The following is a 19,540-nucleotide window of genomic DNA, read 5'->3' as shown; positions in this document are numbered from 1 at the left end:
TTATATTTATATCAGTTCTAGGGAAAGGGGGGTGATTTGAGTTTTTAGGGTTTTTTATTATAATTTTTTTTTTTTTAACTTTTTTTTTTTTTTATTTTTAGTACTTTTCAGACTCCCTAGGGTACTTTAACCCTAGGGGGTCTGCACGATCCTATCATATACTGCCATACTACAGTATGGCAGTATATGGGGATTTTACTCCTCATACATTACAATGTGCTGATAGCACATTGTAATGCATGGGTTAACCAAAAGTAGCCTCGGGTCTTCGCGAGACCCGAGGTTACCATGGCGACGGATCGCCGCTCCCCGATGACGTCACGGGGAGCGGCGATCCTCGAAAAGATGGCGGCGCCCACGCGCCGCCATGCTTTTGAAGCCGCCGGCAGCATTGCCGGCGGCGATCGAGGTGAAAACACCCGCGATCGGTGCTAGCACCGATCGCGGGTGTTACCGGTAAGCCTTTGCTGCAATATGCAGCAAAGACTTACCGGCTATGGAGAGGGCTCAGCGCGTGAGCCCTCTCCATGCACCCGCGGCCGACCCGTGACGTGCTATTACGTCACGGGTCGTGAAAGGGTTAAGGGCGCGTTCACACGTTGCGTTTTTGTCGCGTTTTCATTGCGTTTGAAACGCATATACAACAGCTGATGAGAGGTGATTTGCCTAATTACATTACCGTTTACGCGTTTTGTAAACGGAAATGTTAACAGTGATGCAATTAGGCAAATCGCCCCTCCTCAGCTGTTGTATATGCGTTTCAAACGCAATGAAAACACAGGTCAAAACGCAACGTCTGAACGCGCCCTAACTCCTTGCCGTTAACCTCTATAATAGTATGTAATACACAGCCTGGGTGTTTGTTGTATATATAAAATCAAAAAATCTAATAAAGTAGATTCAATGGTCGGTTGCTATATACTTGATTATCCCTATCCTTTTTTTTTTCCCCAAAAGCTAAGATTTAGTTGAAATGTAGCAAATTCTTCTCTTAAAAATATAACCTTATCTCCCACTCCGCAGCGTGGCTACCACACCAGTAATTTGCATTTTTTTTTTAAAAAAAAGATTTTTTTACAATTTTCTACATTTCTTCTAAAATTTAGCTTTTGAAAAAAAAAGGATGGGGGATAATCATGTATATAGCCATCTGATCTACTTTGTTAGGTAGATCTGAGATGGTTGGTTTCCTTTAAGTTGGACAACCCCTTTAATAAAGTCCACATTGCTACTTCAGAGCCCAGTAAACATACAATGCAACGTCCTGTTATTGTGATGTGAATATTTCATGTCATATTCTAGAGATCCCTGTCTTTTTCATATCCGCCTGGAGTAGGGTGAGGGCTGTGCTGAATTATTCAGTAGGGGTTGAATGGTAACAGCTTCTCCTCTCACACTGAGTACAGCAACGCTGCAGGCACTGCTATACGCTGCAGGCTCTGCTATACTCCATAGGCTCTGCTATACGCTGCAGGCTCTGCTATACTCCATAGGCTCTGCTATACGCTGCAGGCTCTGCTATACTCCATAGGCTCTGCTATACGCTGCCGGCTCTGCTATACTCCATAGGCTCTGCTATACGCTGCCGGCTCTGCTATACGCTGCAGGCTCTGCTATACGCTGCAGGCTCTGCTATACGCTGCAGGCTCTGCTACACGCTGCACACTCTGCTATACGCTGCAGGCTCTGCTATACGCTGCCGGCTCTGCTATACTCCATAGGCTCTGCTATACGCTGCCGGCTCTGCTATACTCCATAGGCTCTGCTATACGCTGCCGGCTCTGCTATACGCTGCAGGCTCTGCTATACTCGTCCGGCTCTACTATACGCTGCCGGTTTTGCTATACGCTGCACGCTCTGCTATACGCTGCACGCTCTGCTATACACTACCGCCTCTGCTATACGCTGCTCCAATGCTTTCCAATAAATCATCTCCCAATAGGAAAAGCCGGAATGAGCTCCAGTGAGGGCTAGGATAACAATGGAGGCATGTCCCGGCCGGCCTGGTTGGCTACTGCTCCTGTGATGCTGCTGCTGACACATTGTAACGATGTCAGCTATTTGTGTGGCCATGTAAATGTGACAGATGCTGCTCTGTGCTGAGGCTCTGCCATCCACACAGGTACAGTCAGTCGTGTATGTGTTGTGTCGTGTGGATGTCTGCATATGTGTGTTTGTCCGGTATGTGCATGCCCATTTACACACAACAGTCTCTATTTAGTTTGATGTTTACATGAATTCGGGGGAGATTTATCATAGGCCTCTTAGAGCAAAACTGTTCTAGTTGCCCATGGCAACCAATCAGAGCTCAGCTTTTAGTTTTCCACAGATATTTATAAAATGAAAGCTGAGCTATGATTGGTTTCCATGGGCAACTAGAACAGTTTTACCGCAGAAACTTGATGATAGTTCTCCCCCGATCATGTATATGTTTTATGTACTGTATGTACATCACCATGCGTGTACACACGGGAAGGGGGAGTACAGACTTATGGAACTGGTTCTGTCTTCTCTGCCCCTAGTCACCAGTCTGCAGTTTTGGGGTATGAACTTCATCCACATGGGATGGAAATTCAGCGACGTCCCTAAAAAACCCCACCAAACTGTGCTTATAGATAGTTCTACCCATAACAAAACGTAAACCATGCACCGTGCTTGGGGTCCTGCAGATCTTAGCTGAATATATTACAGGAAGATGCCATTACCTTTTCTTGGATTAAAGTTGATGCTTTAAAGCATAATGACCATAGTGATCCCATGCGATGAGCAGGGTGCAGAGGGTACAATGCATTCGCTTAATACGCAATGTAACCTTAGCATGTGCTCACAATTCAAGCCTTTGAAATGCATCAAAAAGAAACAAAAAATGTGACGCAACGCATCATGTGAATGCGGCCTGATCGGGCCGCGGTCACACGTACTGCTAGGCGTCCGTTCATAATGCGACGCTAGCGCAGGGGGGGGGGGGGGTCCTCGGGCCGAATGCACATGCGTTTCCAGGGAAACGCATGTGTGTTCGGGCCAAGGGCGTCCCCCTGTGCGCTAGCGGCGCATTATGAACGGACGCCTAGCGGTGCGTGCGACCGCGGCCTCGGGGGCGTGCCATGGCCTGATCAACTGGGGGGGGGGGGCATGACCCATGGGCTGTATGAATATTATAGCCCCTACAAGTCTTCCTACATATCGTACTAGAAGCAACCTGCAGTTTCAGGACCTTTCGGGGTCCTTCAATGGTCCTATGTTAGCTCTTGTGTACATGTAGGAACAGATGTACAAGGATTTCATGGGTGAAGTCTCTTTTCAGTATAAAATTGGAGGTTGGTTTGGCTGACCATGGGCTACCAACCAAACCGCCTATATTATAATCTACTGCCGATTGCATATGTGTTTCTATGGATACGATCGGTAAGCAGCACCTGGTGTCTTTTACTGTTTAAATGCAAGACACCAGGTGCTGGCTACTGATCACATGCATTTCCATAGAAATACGTACGCGATCGGGCCATGGCATGCCCCTGTGCGCTTTTGTCTGTTTAAAAATGCATGCGTTTTTGTCAGTTTTTCCCAATTATCTTTATAGATATACAGGTTGTAAGCAGCCAAATGCATGGTAAACGGATGCGTTTTTAAACGGACTGAAAACGCATGCTTAGGCTGGTGCCACACGTACTGCGGCCCGCTCTGGTGGGTGCGGCTTTGTCTGCGTTTTCAAACGCAGACAAAGCGGTATGTGTGGCACCAGCCTTAAAAACTGACCAAAAATGCCATTCTTGTCATCACCCTTAAATGCAGGCATTTTCTGTTCCTTTTAAAAACGGACCAAGAACTCAATGTGTGAGACCGCGGTCACACGTACCGCTAGACGTCCGTTCATAACGCGACGCTAGCGCACAGGGGAAACGCATGTGCGTTTGGGCCGAGGACCACCCCCTGTGCGCTAGCGTCGCGTTATGAACGGACGTCTAGCGGTTCATGTGACCGCGGCCTCAAACTTCCGCCTTTTGGATGCGTTCAAAAACACTACGTGGGAATCCGTCCTCAGTGTGTACTCTCACTTTCAGGGCGCTGTCCCACGTTGCGTTTGCAAACGCAGACGCAGACAAAACCGCGCCCACCGGGGTGGTCCGATCGCATCGGCGTTTCTATGGAAACACCTTCGATCGGGAACGAGCCGCCGGTGTGTTGCATTAATTTAACGCAAAACACCGGCGGCTCGTACCCGATCCGGTGGGCGCGGTTTTGTCTGCGTTTGCCACATGGCGTTTCTGTGAGGGCGCGTTCACACATTCCACAGGGGGCGGAGTTTGGGGCGATCGCATATGCGTTTCCAGAGAAACGCATGCGATCGGGTTATTAATCGCACACTGTGCGCTAGCGGCGCGTTATGAACGCGGCGCTAGCGGAACGTGTGAACGCGGCCTCAGGGTGAAGACACACATGGCGTTTTTAGGCCGTTTTTGGGCCGTTTTTAGTGTGTGTCTTCACCCTCAGGGCGCGTTCACACCTTGCGTTTTGACCTGCGTTTTCATTGTGTTTTAAAACGCATTACAACAGCTTAGGAGAGGTGATTTGCCTAATTACATCACTGTTAACATTTCCGTTTACAAAACGCATCGTAAACGCGATGTTAACGTGCGCATTAACAAAGCTTTAACGCATGCGTTTTGTTAACGCATGTGTTTTGTTAACGCATGCGTTAACATTGCGTTTACAAACTTAAGCGGTAATGTAATTAGGCAAATTACCTCTCATCAGCTGTTGTATATGCGTTTCAAACGCAATGAAAACGCAACCAAAACGCAACGTGTGAACGCGCCCTGAGGGAGTGTTCCAGCAGAGTCGCGTTCATAACGCAACGCTAGTCCACAGGGGGGGCGGGCCCCTGGACGATCGCATATGCGTTTCCCGGAAACCGCATGCGATCAGGCAATCGAAAACGCATATGCGATCGGGCCTCGGCCTCTCCCCTGTTATGAACGCGCCATTAGCGGAACGTGTGAACGCGCTCTCCCATTCTAAAACGGGCCCTCAGGGGGCCTTCCCACGTGCCGTTTTCGTTGCGTTTTTAAATGCATCCAAAACGCATACCCTTCCCTCCCTCTTTAGTTTTGGATGCGTTTAAAAACACAACGAAAACGGCACAGGGGAAGGTGCGGATCATAATTGGTGAGAACATATCATAGACAGCTGCTACTCCTACTCTTTTTCTACATTCCTGGTTTGGACATCAAAGGCCGCGGTCACACGTACCGCTAGACGTCCGTTCATAACGTGACGCTAGCGCACAGGGGGAGGTCCTCGGCCCGAACGCACATGCGTTTCCAGGGAAACGCATGCGATTGTTAAGCCGATCGCATGCGTTTCTCTGGAAACGCATGTGCGTTCGGGCCGAGGACCTCCCCCTGTGCGCTAGCGTCGTGTTATGAACGGACGTCTAGCGGTATGTGTGACCGCGGCCAAAAACTGCAACTGAAAAACTGAGTGAACTCTACCTGAATGATACGTTCTTAACCATAATGATCCACACCTGCTTTTGGCTTCAAAAACGACATCAGAAAACCTGAATGTGGGAACATGTGTCTCAGATACTCAGTATAATGATCACACCTGTTCTCAAGGAAAAAGACTGGTATTACATTTCAGTGGTCGCCCAAGCTTCAGTTTTATGTGGAGACAAAGATGAGAAGACGGAGGAGAAGAGGGGGTGCACACTGTGCCAGAGTCTTGAATACAAATAAGGCTCTAAAAACTGAAAGTACAAGTTTGGTTGAAGTCACTTTTGATAGTGTCGCACAGTTTCACCTTCAAGAGGAGAAAAAGGAGGACAACTGTATGAGATGGCACTTAAGAAGGAGGCAAGATCATGGCGAGGTAAAGGGTTTAAGAAGAAGACGTAGAACATGGAATACCAGACATAGCATCAAATCTGATGATAACCCACCATTACACTTTCTACCAATAAAGGAGAAAGGACGTCCAAGGAACACAAGGTTCTCCAACATTGAGAACATTACCCTCATCTCCAGACTATTGCCAGTGTATGAGCAGCTACTGGGTAAAGGCAAGTCTATAACCACCTTTCACAAGAGGAACCAGATGTGGCAGGAGATCTGTGATGCGGTCAACGCTGTTGGTAACAAGCAACGTCTCATCCCCCACTGCAAGAAGAGGTTTCATGATATAAAGCGACTGCTGAGAAATAAACTAAACCGAGAGAAAGGTCTTTTGAGTGGCCGTGCTGGACCTGCCGCCTTCCAGGTCTACTACACACCGTATGAGGAGGAGCTCAAGAAAGTTTTACCTGCTGAGATCATTGATGGGATTGAATTCTATGACTCAGATCTTCCTCAAGAACACCTACAGGTAGAGGCTGGTAAGTGAAGTTTTTCACAGTAATTGTATTGTATGGTATTGTCATGAGAAATTGGTGGATAGGGGAGAATATATCATTTGAAGTGGCCAGCACTGGTATCAAGAGGCCTCCAAAAGCCTTTGTGATGTCAGGTGTTGGCATTGATTCCAAAGTCGGGAAGTAAATTTGGTGTGAGGTACCTTGCATGTAGGGGGACATTTATCAAAGTTTCGTTTTGTCTGGTGCATATTTGCAGCTTCTTTTATAATAATCAATGTGCCCCTCTTCTGTACAGATTCTACACTTTTGTTAGTACAGATCCATAGGTTTGGATATGAGGCCTCCAACTTGTGGCTCTTAATTTATTGGGAAACTGCATGTTCCAGCAACCCATGATGGTGGCATCTGTGCAAACACCTGGGATCTACTGGTTGGAGACCAGAGCTATATAGGAGACACTTCTTCTATGCTTACAACTACAGATGAGGACCTGACATTTCCATTCCTGAGTTTCCCCTAGCCAATCATAGCCATGGCTAGTAGCTAGGAGTGTCAGTTTCAACCACCAATAAGGCAATAATTCCAGGTCAGGTGGCCAAACCTAAACGGGAACATCTCTACAACCCTAATGCAGAAACCTCTCAGTAGAGATCTATGGTGGACAGGTGTTCGAATTTATTTTATTTATTTTTTTTAAATATATTATTATATACTCGTATATAACCCGAGTTTTTCAGCACAAAAAATGTGCTGAAAAACGTCCCCTCGGCTTATACACGAGTCAATACGAAAGTAAAAATTACTTTAAAAAAAAAAAAGAAACTTTTATACTCGCCCTCCGGTGGCCCCGATGCGTAGCGCTGCTCCCCCGATTTCCGCACGGATCGTCTTCAGGCATCCGCGCCCGTCTTCTGCAGGGCGCCACCAATGTTTCTCTCCTGGGGCGGTGTGTCATATTATGCGCCTGCCAGGAGAGAACAATGGCGGCGCCCTGCAGAAGAAAGAAGACGGGCGCGGAAGCCTGAAGTCGAGCCGCGCGGACATCGGTGGAGCAGCGCTACGAATCGGGGCCACCGGAGGGTGAGTATATAAGTTGTTTTTTTTTTTTGTTTTTTTTAATGCTGGGCTGTATACTACTGGGGGCAAGCTGGCTAAATACTGGGGGGGGGGGGGGGTCTGTGACCAATGCATTTCCCACCCTCGGCTTATACTCGAGTCAATAGGTTTTCACAGTTTTTGGTGGTAAAATTAGGGGCTTCGGCTTATACTCGAGTATATACGGTACATGCTGTCTATAGGTTTAGAGAGGTCTGCAGTTTCATGTACGGGATTAATTTTATTAGAAGTATGAATTTTTTAAAATGTAAGTTTGGGGGGGGGGGTTGTATTGTCTAGGCTAAGCAAAATATGGCTTCTTCTAAAAACTGCAACCTAAGGCTGGGTTTATATTACATTATCGCATTTGTGTAAATGCAATGTTAACACCATGTACAGGCACCAAGTGAATGTCGAGTTCCTGTCCATGGGATCTCTAGTATTACAACTTTGCTCTTGCAATTAAACTGCACTGGCTGCAATTCCTACCGAAACCTGGTGTGGCGCTGTATAGTTCCTTTTTTTTTTTTTTTTTTTTTTTTTTTTTTTGATCCTAGACAACATGAATTTCATTTAAAAGTCTGGAATACATTGCCTTGAATTAAAGGCACATGCAGTGACTTTTGACTGGCGCTGAAGGGGTTGTCTGGCTCCTGCATTTTCTTACTGATGATCTATCATCTAAAATGCTTGAAATCTGGGCCCTCCTAATAAGACTGTAATCCTGTTTTTAGTATGGGATAGTAGTCCCCCCTCCCCCCCCCCCACCCAATATGGGAGAGACCCCCCTAGTACCATAGAAGTCAGGGTTCAGTCTAGAAAATGGATAGATGTAGATTTGGCCTATATTTTATGGATTTAATACATTTATTTGAAGGGGTCCCTAGGATAATTGGGGATATCATGAGAAACATCTTGAGGGGTAAAAAAATTTAGAAATTTCAACATTGCGCCTTCAGTAATAAATTCAGAATTTACACAGCATAATATGTCAAGTATAATATCCCACCTGCTAATCTTCCCTCTCATTACAGGACCATCATGGTATACACCACAAAATAACCAAAAAATGCTGAGGGAGAAGTCTTCAAAAAAATTTTCTGAAGCACTACAAGGACCATTGTGTATTGGTCTTCTAGATGATCAATGGTCAATGCTCTCAGAACTTAGTGTTACCGTCCCCATGGATTTGAGTACTGTACAGTCCGTGAACTTCTCCACTGATCTACTAGACAGACGGCATGGACAACCTACTGATCCAAGAAAACGCAAACTTTACCACGCTGGATACTCTGCCAAACAAAATCAGTCTTGTAGCATGCCGAATCCAACTCCTAATCCTGGTGAACCTCTACTTCAGGTACTAAATGCCACCCAAAGGTCATTTCGAAAGGGTATGAGGCATAGTCTCAACGTCCTTCAATCAGATGTTGGCCACCTTAACAAGTGCATCAATGAAAGCAATTCTATAGCCAATGACCTGCTAAAAGTGGCAGGTGAGAGGAACCGCACGTTGCATCAAATGAACATCCAACTTGGCAAGCTTGCCGAAGGGGTAGAACAGCTGGTCAACCAGCAACAAGCTGAGCAAATACTGCTCCATGACCTTTCAAGAAGGCAAAATCTGAAGGGTCAGTCTCTCATTCCGTCACGAAGACGAGGAAAGAGAATTGGTGGAGGTCATGTAGGAAGCTCCTTTAGGGTAACGTCTACATCCATGACCTGCTTGTCTCAGCCTGGGTTCATGCTTGATGCACACGGTAACAATATGTTCTGAGTAATAGAGGACGATTATCCAGCCCATAAGATGACATGGGGCATTCATGCATTCGTTTTGGTTTTTCTTGTATAAGAAGACTATTATACATTATCTTTATTGTATAGTTAAAATAATTGTAAATTATTTTGTTTAATAAATGTTATTAGATGTAGTGAATTTGTTGCCTATTAAATCCGAGATGACCCCGTGGGGGGGATGGTTTATTCATTGTGGTTGTAATGTCATGGAGAGAAGTGATTCTCCAGAAGTACCATCTGGACCAAGTGATGTAGAACAATTGGTTGACCTCATTGGACACCCCCTGCCTCTACTTGCCTACTTTGAAGTCCTAAGTAGACTGTTGAAACCATCAGTGGTTCCTGGAAAAAACCCCTTACAAAAAAGTAAGGATTCCCTTTTGTTTCCAGCACCCTTGTTTAGATGAGTATTGTGGTCCCTTGAATGAGCATTTACTGCTAGCCTGACATATGAATATGATGTAGAGGGAAACTTCACTCACAACTTCTTCAATTGGTACCATAGACTCTTGTTTCCATACAAGGATGGTGGTCTGGTTCTCCTACTACAATCTGTGTGTAATGGTAGAATATAGCATACATGCAAGTTTCCAAAGTACCTGAGTGAGTTCTTGTTTCGTTTGGAATTATGCCTCTTCTATCATCTTCCATCTGCCATGAAGCTCTAAAATCCATGAAGAGTACGTTTTGGTCAATTTGTGAATTTTCTGCATGATGTTTTCAGGGCAATAAGTGTAAGTGCAAAGTAACCTCAAAGGAAATCTACCATTTGCTTTCATGCTTTATGAAGTACACATACCTTGAGAATGCTATAGCTACACTGATGCAGCACCATATCTTGTTTAATCCCCGAGTTGAGTGGTTTTGTTGTCTGCACTGTTTCAGACAGGACTAATCAACCTGAGGTGGATGACTCGTACACAGCAGCTGAAGGATGGTGCAGCGATTGATTACTTCTGCCTGTCAGTGATTTACATCATTCTCCTGAGCAGTGTAATAAGAAAAGCACAGGCAGAGGAGCGACAGACTCATTATCCTGAATTTTTATTATCGTTTTTTCATCAAAACCACTCGGCTCAGGGATTAAACAAGAAATGATTCTGCATCAGTGTAGCTACCACATTCTCAAGGTATGTTTGGTTCATAATGCATCAAATGGTAGATTTAAGGCTGAATTCCCACGAACATATGGGGGGGCATATATATGTCCCCCAAAGATGGCAATAGGCGCACTGAGTGATACCATGCCACTGTTCCTCTGTACACAGGGAAAAGATAGAACATGTCCTATATTTCCCCGTGTGCACGATCATGCATCTCTATGGAGAAGGGTCACCCCTCCTTCTCTCCAGCACGCCGGAGGTATGCTCGCCAGGCCGTAGCTGGTCAGGTATATGTTCGTGCGAATTCAGCCTAATACTTATTCCTCTTCGGTCAGTAAGGACTCTTGCCCATGAGCAAGTACAGTTGGTGAAAATTGCTTTGTGCGCTGAAGGTATCTTCTGACCTGAACCTCTGATCACTGGAATGAACTGATATGCTGAGTTCCAGTAATTAAAGGCCGGTAGATCCCTTCAGTACATGGAGCAATTTTCACTGCCTGCACTTGTATGTCAACTGAAGGGTATCTATTCTTGTTGAAATGCAACCATAACGTATCAGTATAATGGTCTATTAGGTGATTAATATGCTCCATATCATCTCCCCTCTGCTCTGAGTAACTGCTGTAGTGGTCATACTGCATGCCTGCTACAGCTTTTACTTAGAGCAATGAGTTGGTAGCGAAGTTCCATGCAGAGAGCTTAGCGTGAGGACACCTCCCTGGAAGCTGCAGAATATAAATGCATTTTCACAGTCCTGCTGCTACTTACAACATAAACATAGGTAGGGTTACACAGGTCTACCAAGACCAATACCTAACTCTGTCTGCAGCTTTGTATAGACAAAACTTCTCATTTATTCCCTTTTAACTACAGCATGTTCTGTTATTATGAGGCTGGCATCTCTAATATCATACAATCTCTATGGCTTGGGGTCACACACTCTGCGGGAGGTCTTTAAACACCTGCTCTCGGGGTGCACCAACGATACGGTGAGTTGAGGCTCTTGCCTCATGCTGCACCAGCTAAACTGAGCAGGACCTGACTCTTCTAAATAGTCTCTTCATACCTGATGTCCGCATGTGTGTAACACACTACATGGAGAAAACCCCTTTCTAAAAAGATAACCTACTGCATGGGGTGGGGGTCACTGTTCTATGGTTCACCTTGGGCAGCAGATAGTTTAGGTTGACCCCCTGCTAGCTAGACCACTATTACCACACTCTGCATCAGTTCCCCAACCATTGCGGTCCCAAACTCCTGGCAACGGTGCAATATATTTGTTTCCATTATGGAGATGACCCACGAAAGACCTCGCCACATATTTGCACATTTTTGCAACCCCTTACAAATACAAGGTTTTCTGACATCTCTATTTCTACAGGAGATCTGCCAAGTATACATGGATCCTCGTAGTTGTGACTATAGATAGTGGGTTGCAAAAGTATTCACCATTACAGCTAAAAGTTATCCTCCAAGATATTGGGGGCCATTTATCTTTATTTTTCTTGCAACATTTTTGGTGCAAAAATCTCCAGATGAAACCATCCATAAAGTGGTTTACCCACAAAGACAAGTTAGCCCTATCCGAGGGATAAGGCCTAACTTGCTGATCAGGGGGGTTCTCGTGAAAACAAGGGGTCCGACGGACCCTCGGTGATCTCTGTCAGCTCCATAGAGATTAATGGAGCAGAATGGTCATGCACTGCCATCTGCTCCATTACTCTTTTGGATCGACGAGGGGGCTTGTTTTCGTGATCTGTGGGGGTCTTGGCACTTAGACCCCCACTGATCAGCAAATTAGGCTCTATCCCGTGTAAAACTTAAAGGAAAACTTAGAAAATGGAAAGAAGTGACTTGAGACATTTGTGCGACATTTTTGAGACATTTGTAAGAAAGCTCTCAAAGAGATCTGAAAGAAAGCCCATTTAACACAAGGCAAAAGGGAGATTGATAAATTACCAAAGTAGTAGAGGGTGAAAAAAAATGACAGGCAAAACCAGCCAAAATAAACAGAGATAAGAAACATGACCCCCATTGACTGGCTTTCTTTCCATTTTACTTTGCGTTGCTCTTGCGTAAAATATCAAAATACATGTCAGGTCTCCTGTACTTGGCAGTTTGCACATTGCAGGCAACAAACAGGAATGAGATCTTTTGTTTGCAGCCCATTTGAACACTTCAACACTTTTTGCCACGTTTGAGGCAAAGACCAAAGGGTGCGAAAACTTTTGCAAACCACTGTAGACCTCCAAAGTTACTACATAGGGTGGACTAAGAAAATAGTGAATATTGACATAATTTTTTACAGAATTACAGTAGTTCCTTTCTTCCACAAACAGTGCCACTCTTGTTCACAGGTTGGCTGTGGTATGACACCCTCTTTAACTGTTACTGTGCTGAACTATAATACCAGACATATCCCATAGAAGAACAGTGTGATGTTTTTGTATAAAAAATCTGAGACGCAACCCCTTTGATGGTTTTCCAGAATACCAATCTTGACGAAAGTGTCAAAAATGCAGCAGCTGAAGATTCTGCTACATCTGAAAATTGCTTTATTGTTACTGATTCTCGGTGTGGTCTAGATTAAGGGCCTATTCAGTATTTCTGGTTTTGTGAAAACTGCACATATAAAATAATCTAAATTCTTTTGTGCTTTTGCATGAACAGAAAATGCACAGCTTTATCTGCAGCATCACGAACGAGCTCGGTCCATGAATCCTGGACCAACGTGGTGCCCGGTTTTCATAGACTGGACCCTGTGCAGGGACTCCTTGCATCATATATCACAATGATGCTTGGACTTCTGTTCTTGACACAGGGACTGGGATTGATGCAAATTTGTGTTCTTTAGCCCTTTGGACTAAAACAAAAACTTGACCTATGTTCTCCCCCCAGGTTGCCCACATTCTGACTCGGTATGGATTCATTTGGGAGAGCAGCGTGCAACGGGTTCTTGTCTGCTGAAAAGAAGTCGGTCTCCCTGGTGGCGGATAGTCACGGACAACAAATACTAACTGTGCTGCAGAACTTCAGAGAACAAAATATATTTTTTGACTTTAATATAATAGTGAAAGAAGAGTCCATTCCATGCCACCGGTGTGTCCTGGCGGCCAGCAGTGACTTCTTCAGGTAAAGCCTTCTTGGTATATTTGTCCGTTAAAGGAAACCTACCTATCTGAAGTGGTTCTGATGGTAGATCCCTCCTGCCTGCCCCTGCCCTAATCTGTAATTTAATAATCCTGCAACCTAATTTGTTAAAAACTTTATTTTAGTTATATGTAAATTAACTGCAGAGGCTACTGGAGCGTGTACTAGCCTGGCCCGGGCACTGGGAGCTAAGACTAGTACACGCCCCATTAAAATAAAGTTTTTGCCAATTTTGTTTCCAGGATTATTAAATTGCAGATTAGGGCAGAGGGAGGAGGAATCTACAACCAGATCTACTATATACTGTATATATGTATACAATGAGGAGTCTATCATGTATGTTTGTATATATAGGTTGGTTCTTCAATGGTTTGTTGTGCACAGTACTACCATGGGAACTAGGCTGTAAGAAAATTGTGGGCTCCAAGCCTAATTTATTAAGTCAACTGAGAGGGACAAGGTACTAGTAGTGCTATAGACATGTGTATGTATAGACAGACATGTGGGTGTATCACAGGCATGGGGGGGTCATTCTCCATATGCCATCTACATATCAGTATTATATTTAGTGATTGCAAATATATCATACAAACATAAATGTCATTGTGTTTTGGTTCTTCTGAGCATTTTTTAACTGCAGCAGTTGGAAAAAGACTCAGGAGAGCCAAAACATGTCCGGACATTAGGCCTAATTTGCATGTAGATCCACAACAAACTGCACATCTGCCACCAAAAATCCAAGTGCCCACCTTAGATTTCTGACATTTGGTCCTTTAGTATAAATGTGGAAGATTAAAAAGAACCCATCCCCAGGTTTGGGGCCCTAAACAAGAAATATTTTTCTATGCTGCAAGCCCAAAACATTTCCCGCCGATCTCTTCATTCACACATATTTCAAAAAGTCAACACAATGGCCTCTCCCTCTACTTGTACTGCATGTTGTAAATGAGGATTTCCAGGAATCCTGAAAAAAAAACCTGGGACAGGGGCAGCCAAAAAAGTGTCATGGTTCCAGTGTCATACCTTTTTCCTGGTCCTCAGCACTGACAGGTTGGCTGAAATAAAGATGGCAGTGCTCAAGACTGGCAGACCACTGCAAGGCAGGGTATCATAGTCATAGTAAAGATGAAAATAAGATTTTGGTCCATCAAGTTGAACCAACTAATCCTACGGTGTGGAGGATTCTAGAGGAAGAAAAAAAAACCTAGTGAGATTCTGATGGCCTATCCTAAGGTTCCTTGAAGGAAAGCTCAACTACAAACACCTGATCAGTGTCATTTACAGTTGTTATCATATACTTTACCTTTCCCAAAGAAAAAGTTCTGGAGCCCTGATTCTTGAGGGTTCAATAAGACTTATATATCATGTATTGTGTTCCACGATAATTTCTGACTTGATAGGAAATAACTTACTGAATTTCCCTTTGTATTTCCAGGGCCATGTTTGAGGTAAATATGAGGGAAAGAGATGGTGGAAATGTCACCATCAGCAATCTGTCTCCAAACGCTGTGAAAGCCTTCCTGGATTACGCCTACACAGGCAAAGCAGAGATTACAGAAGAAAATGTGGATAGGCTATTTCAGATGTCCTCCTTTCTCCAGGTGCCTCTCCTTGCAAAGGCCTGTAGTGATTTTTTAATAAAGACCATTGACATAAGTAATTGTTTACAACTGCTGTCCTTGTCGGATAGCTACGGCTCCAGCCGGCTGTTTCAATGTGCCTTACACTTTGCCCTACGGCATTTCTCGTTGCTGACACAATCTTTGGACTTCTTGGAGTTGAACGTCGGAGTGCTCGAAAAATGTTTGGAGGACGATGACTTGAACGTTCCTGATGAGGAGTTTGTGCTCATGGCCATCCTGGCGTGGACCAAATATAATTCTGAAAAGAGAGAGAAGTTTTTCCCTCAGCTGATGAGGAAAGTAAGACTACATCAATTATCACAATTGGTTCTGCAGAATATACTAGATTCTGAGGAGCAACTTCTGACAAGCACGGACTGTTTACCGAAGGTGCGTCTTGCCATACAAAGCATTGAACGTTCTGGAGGGTTATTCCCAGACGCCCGCATTTCCACTACCGAAAAATACATCTTTGTCCACAAAACTGCGGAAGATGGAGAAACTCAGTATACTTTTTGCTACAATATCCAAACTGATAAATGGATGGAGCTTCCACAGATCCATATCGTGGACCTTCCAGGTTCTAGCTTGTCTAGTTTTGGTGAGAAAATCTTCATTACCGGAGGTTGTACAGGTAGTTGTTGTCGCGCAGTGAGGCTTCATATTGCCGAGCCTTACCATGAAGCCACTGACCAAACTTGGTGCTACTGTCCTTCAAGCAATAACTCTTTCCTAGTACCAGCCATGAAAAAACCTAGAACCATGCATACATCGGTCATGGCCCTCAACCAATTGTTTGTGATTGGTGGGAAAACCAAAGGAGCACAAGACATAAGGAGTCTTCTAGATGTCGACGCTTATAATCCTTTAACTAAGGAATGGAAATCAGTTGGTCCATTGCCAAGAGGGATATACTACCCCGAAGCAAGTGCATGCAAGTCTTTCATTTACGTTCTAGGATCCGAAGTTGAGATTACCGATGCTTTTAACCCTTCCCTTGACTGTTTCTTTAAGTACAACGCAGACACGGACCAATGGTGTGAACTAGTGGCAGAGTTCGGCCAGTTTTTTCATGCCACTTTAATCAAGGCAGTGCCAGTGAACAGCACATTGTATATCTGTGACCTTTCAACTTACAAGGTTTACAGCTTCTGCCCCGAGACTTGTGTGTGGAAGGGTGAAGGCTCTTTTGAGTGTGCTGGTTTTAATGCAGGGGCAGTGGGTATTGAAGATAAAATTTATATCTTGGGTGGTGATTATGCTCCTGATGAAATCACCGATGAAGTTCAAGTCTACCATAGCAATCGGTCAGAGTGGGAGGAAGTCTCTCCGATGCCTCGGGCTTTAACAGAGTTTTACTGTGAAGTCATTCAGTTCAATAAGTGCAGGGATCCATGGGGTGTAAGCCATCTGTAAATCCTATCAGTAAGCAGCCATTGAAGATAGTTGAAGTTGAGAGTGCTCTTACAATGCCTGGCCACTATACATAGCATGGAGCTATTTGCTTCTTTCTCCCCCTACTTTATACCTCTCATGTTCCATCTCTGATACATTGGGGGTCAATTACTAAGGGCCCGAATTGCATTTTTACGTCGGATTACCCGAATTTTACTGTTTTGCGCCGAATTCCGACGGGTTTTTGGCACACGCGATCGGATTGTGCCGCTTTGGCGCCGGCATGCACGCGGCGGAAATCAGGGGGCATGGCCGTCGGAAAACCCATTGGATTTGGAGAAAACGCCGTATTTTTTTTAAAAAAGTGTCGCATGACACGCACTTACCTGCACCCAGGCTAGCTCGGTGAACTTCAGAGCACTCCGACGGACTTCAGCGCAGCAGCGACACCTGGTGGACATCGGAAGAACTACCTTAGTGAATCGACGGAAGACACGAATCAGCATCGGAGAACCCGCCGCTGGATCGCGAATGGTCCAGGTAAGTAAATCTGCCCCAATAAGCTTTACGATTTAGTTGAACAAAAGCTCACTTAGGCATCAGTTTGACAGAGATGTCTATGGAGACAGGAGGTAGGTGAGTGAGAAGTTGAGATATCAGCTAGGATTACACTCAGCGCCTTGAAGTAAACTTGAAGTTGTCACAGAGACTACAGAGTAAAAAACTGGTAAAAATGAAGGAAACAAGTCATATAATGGTCAGAAATACCGTACACACACTATAAGGCTACTTTATGCAAAGTTTCTTTAAAGTTTAGATATCTTTTTTTGGCTCACCTAATCAGTGGTGTAAAAGGCAGAGAATTTCTGAATGGAGCACATTTACCCCTTAAAAATATATATACAGTGGATACACACATACATACAGCAAATACACACATACATGCAATACCATATACACCCACAAATCATATATACAGACATGCAGAATATACACATCACATATGAATGCACATTTAGAGCATATACACATTATAAATACACACATACAGCATATTTATATCCCATACCCCAGATGCAGGGGCCCCCTGACACTGTGGGCTCCATAGCAGCTGCTGTGGTTACGCCCCTGCACCTAATACGTAAAAGAATAAGTTTAACATATTTCTCTTTCATTAACTTTGCTTTTGCCATGAGACATCCCAAAATAAGTTGTTGTTTTTTTATTGGAAGTCTCCCACCCCTCCTCTTGGGCCAAGAGGAAAGGTAAAACCCTACATATCTGTGTCTAGACCAATGAATCCTATGTGTCATCATTAGATAACTCTACCTACTAAACACAATAAAAGGAATAGACCATCCAACCATTACATCACTGAACTCTTTTATGTACAGCTTTGAGAAAAAGAAAATTTTCACTTTATACATGTAATATATTATTTGTATCTATTCTATTTATTCTATGGAACTTTGAATGGATCCCAGTTATAAACTTAGGATAATGATGAGTCGACCGATCTCTACAGAAAGAGATGGATACACTGCACATTGATGTGATATTTTCAGGTTCTTAGTACAGATTAGTTGAAATTTGATGACATCCAATTGTTGATATACACAGGTTTAACAGATGTAGTTGAGAGAGGTAGGAGAAACCTGGATATAATATACAGTACTTATATACAGATCAGGTAACTGTCTGCCCAAAGCCAAAGGCTTCCAATGATTAGTATATATGGTAGTATACAGAAATATCAACAGTATATATGGAAATACAGCTCCAAATCACAAACTGCTACTGTCAAGTACTCGGCAATATAATGTCCAATAAACCGTACATAGAACAAAACAAAGCTTTTTCATATACTGTACCTGTTTATTAATACAGTAGAAACCATGAATAATGGGAAACTTCGTGGCATTGAGAACGACTGAATGTACAGAAATTTCAAAGTAAAACGTAATATGTGAAACTATTCTTTTTTTTTTTTCCCCTGGAAATTAATATTGCATGTGCTTTAATATACTTATGTAATAGACTTTATTAAATGGAAATACTTCTTTAACCCGTTTACTTCTTCTTCCTGTACTACACAGTAGTGTTTGTTATTCAGCTTTCCCTCTGAGGTCCCCCTGAGGTGAGTCCAATGATATTTCTGCATGTTCAATTTTATACGCAATGCGAATCGAGCATTTTCGTCGGGTTTCATGAATATTTACGATTTGTGCCGAATTGCCCCGGGATTTTAGCGCACGCGATCGGATTGTGGTGCATCGGCGCCAGCCTTCACGGGACGGAAATCGGAAAACCTGATGGATTCGGAATAACAGCAAAATTTTTTAAAAAATTGGTGTCGCAAGAATAGCACTCACATACACGGGGACGAAGTAGGTGAACTACGGCGGACTTCAGCGGAGCAGCGACATTTAGTGGACATCGGATGCGCGACCTTAGTGAATCCAGGCAGAACCCGAAGCAACGTCGGACAATGTGCCACGGGATCGCGAATGGACCGGGTAAATAAATGTGCCCCATTGTGTCAAATGTTGTACATGTAAATGTTGCCTTGCTGGAACGTTGAGAGAGATTTCCTTTACATCATTGAGCACTTCATGTCATGTGACCAGCGTGATGTCATCTAAGGTCCTTTACCCTGTAAAATTTACATCTACCAAGGGCTGACATTAGGGGGTGGCAGACTGGGCATTAGGGGGCGGCAAACTTTTGTGTTGCACTTTTAATACCCCTTGGTTGAATGCTTGGGTGAATATCTGTATTTATCTATATCTGTGTTTTCAGGTTACTATGCATTTTGCTGCTTTGAAAGTGTTTTTCTTCAGCAGCGGTGTCCCAATGTCAACACAGCTGATTACACCACCATTTTAGGCGCATGCTTTTTGACACATTCGTCAGGACGCCACAAGTGAGTGCACTTACCAATGGTAAGAACTGATTAACAGAGTGGGGTTGCAGGGTGCCTTCCTCTGCACACACTGCTCTCTATGATACCATCCACACAATGATGT

At 44.1% G+C, this 19,540-nt stretch overlaps 2 protein-coding genes across 3 annotated transcripts; both read left to right on the top strand.

Moving 5' to 3' along the window:
* The first annotated feature begins 1,949 nt into the window (after positions 1 to 1,949).
* Positions 1,950 to 18,579, top strand: KBTBD3 (kelch repeat and BTB domain containing 3). 2 transcript variants are annotated; one of them, XM_072134220.1, is made up of 3 exons: positions 1,950 to 2,122; positions 13,246 to 13,479; positions 14,933 to 18,579. In XM_072134220.1, the coding sequence occupies exons 2-3, from the start codon at positions 13,268 to 13,270 to the stop codon at positions 16,533 to 16,535; spliced, it is 1,815 nt and encodes a 604-aa protein (XP_071990321.1). In that variant the 5' UTR covers positions 1,950 to 2,122; positions 13,246 to 13,267; the 3' UTR covers positions 16,536 to 18,579. The 2 variants fall into 2 exon arrangements, with proteins under 2 accessions (XP_071990321.1, XP_071990322.1); XM_072134221.1 differs by having other exon boundaries at positions 1,950 to 2,181.
* Positions 5,501 to 9,376, top strand: LOC140117458 (uncharacterized). The gene is made up of 2 exons (XM_072134222.1): positions 5,501 to 6,373; positions 8,482 to 9,376. The coding sequence occupies exons 1-2, from the start codon at positions 5,680 to 5,682 to the stop codon at positions 9,222 to 9,224; spliced, it is 1,437 nt and encodes a 478-aa protein (XP_071990323.1). The 5' UTR covers positions 5,501 to 5,679; the 3' UTR covers positions 9,225 to 9,376.
* Positions 18,580 to 19,540: the final 961 nt, after the last annotated feature.

Source organism: Engystomops pustulosus, chromosome 2, assembly GCF_040894005.1.
Source record: "Engystomops pustulosus chromosome 2, aEngPut4.maternal, whole genome shotgun sequence".
NCBI lineage: Eukaryota > Metazoa > Chordata > Amphibia > Anura > Leptodactylidae > Engystomops > Engystomops pustulosus.
This window is presented reverse-complemented; position numbering and strand designations above follow the sequence as displayed.

Coding starts and splice junctions, on each gene's coding strand:
- LOC140117458 (XM_072134222.1), top strand. CDS start 5,680: ATGAGAAGACGGAGGAGAAGAGGGGGTGCACACTGTGCCAGAGTCTTG. Junction 6,374..8,481: donor ACACCTACAGGTAGAGGCTG/GTAAGTGAAGTT, acceptor CTCTCATTACAG/GACCATCATGGTATACACCA.
- KBTBD3 (XM_072134220.1), top strand. CDS start 13,268: ATGGATTCATTTGGGAGAGCAGCGTGCAACGGGTTCTTGTCTGCTGAA. Junction 13,480..14,932: donor GCCAGCAGTGACTTCTTCAG/GTAAAGCCTTCT, acceptor TTGTATTTCCAG/GGCCATGTTTGAGGTAAATA.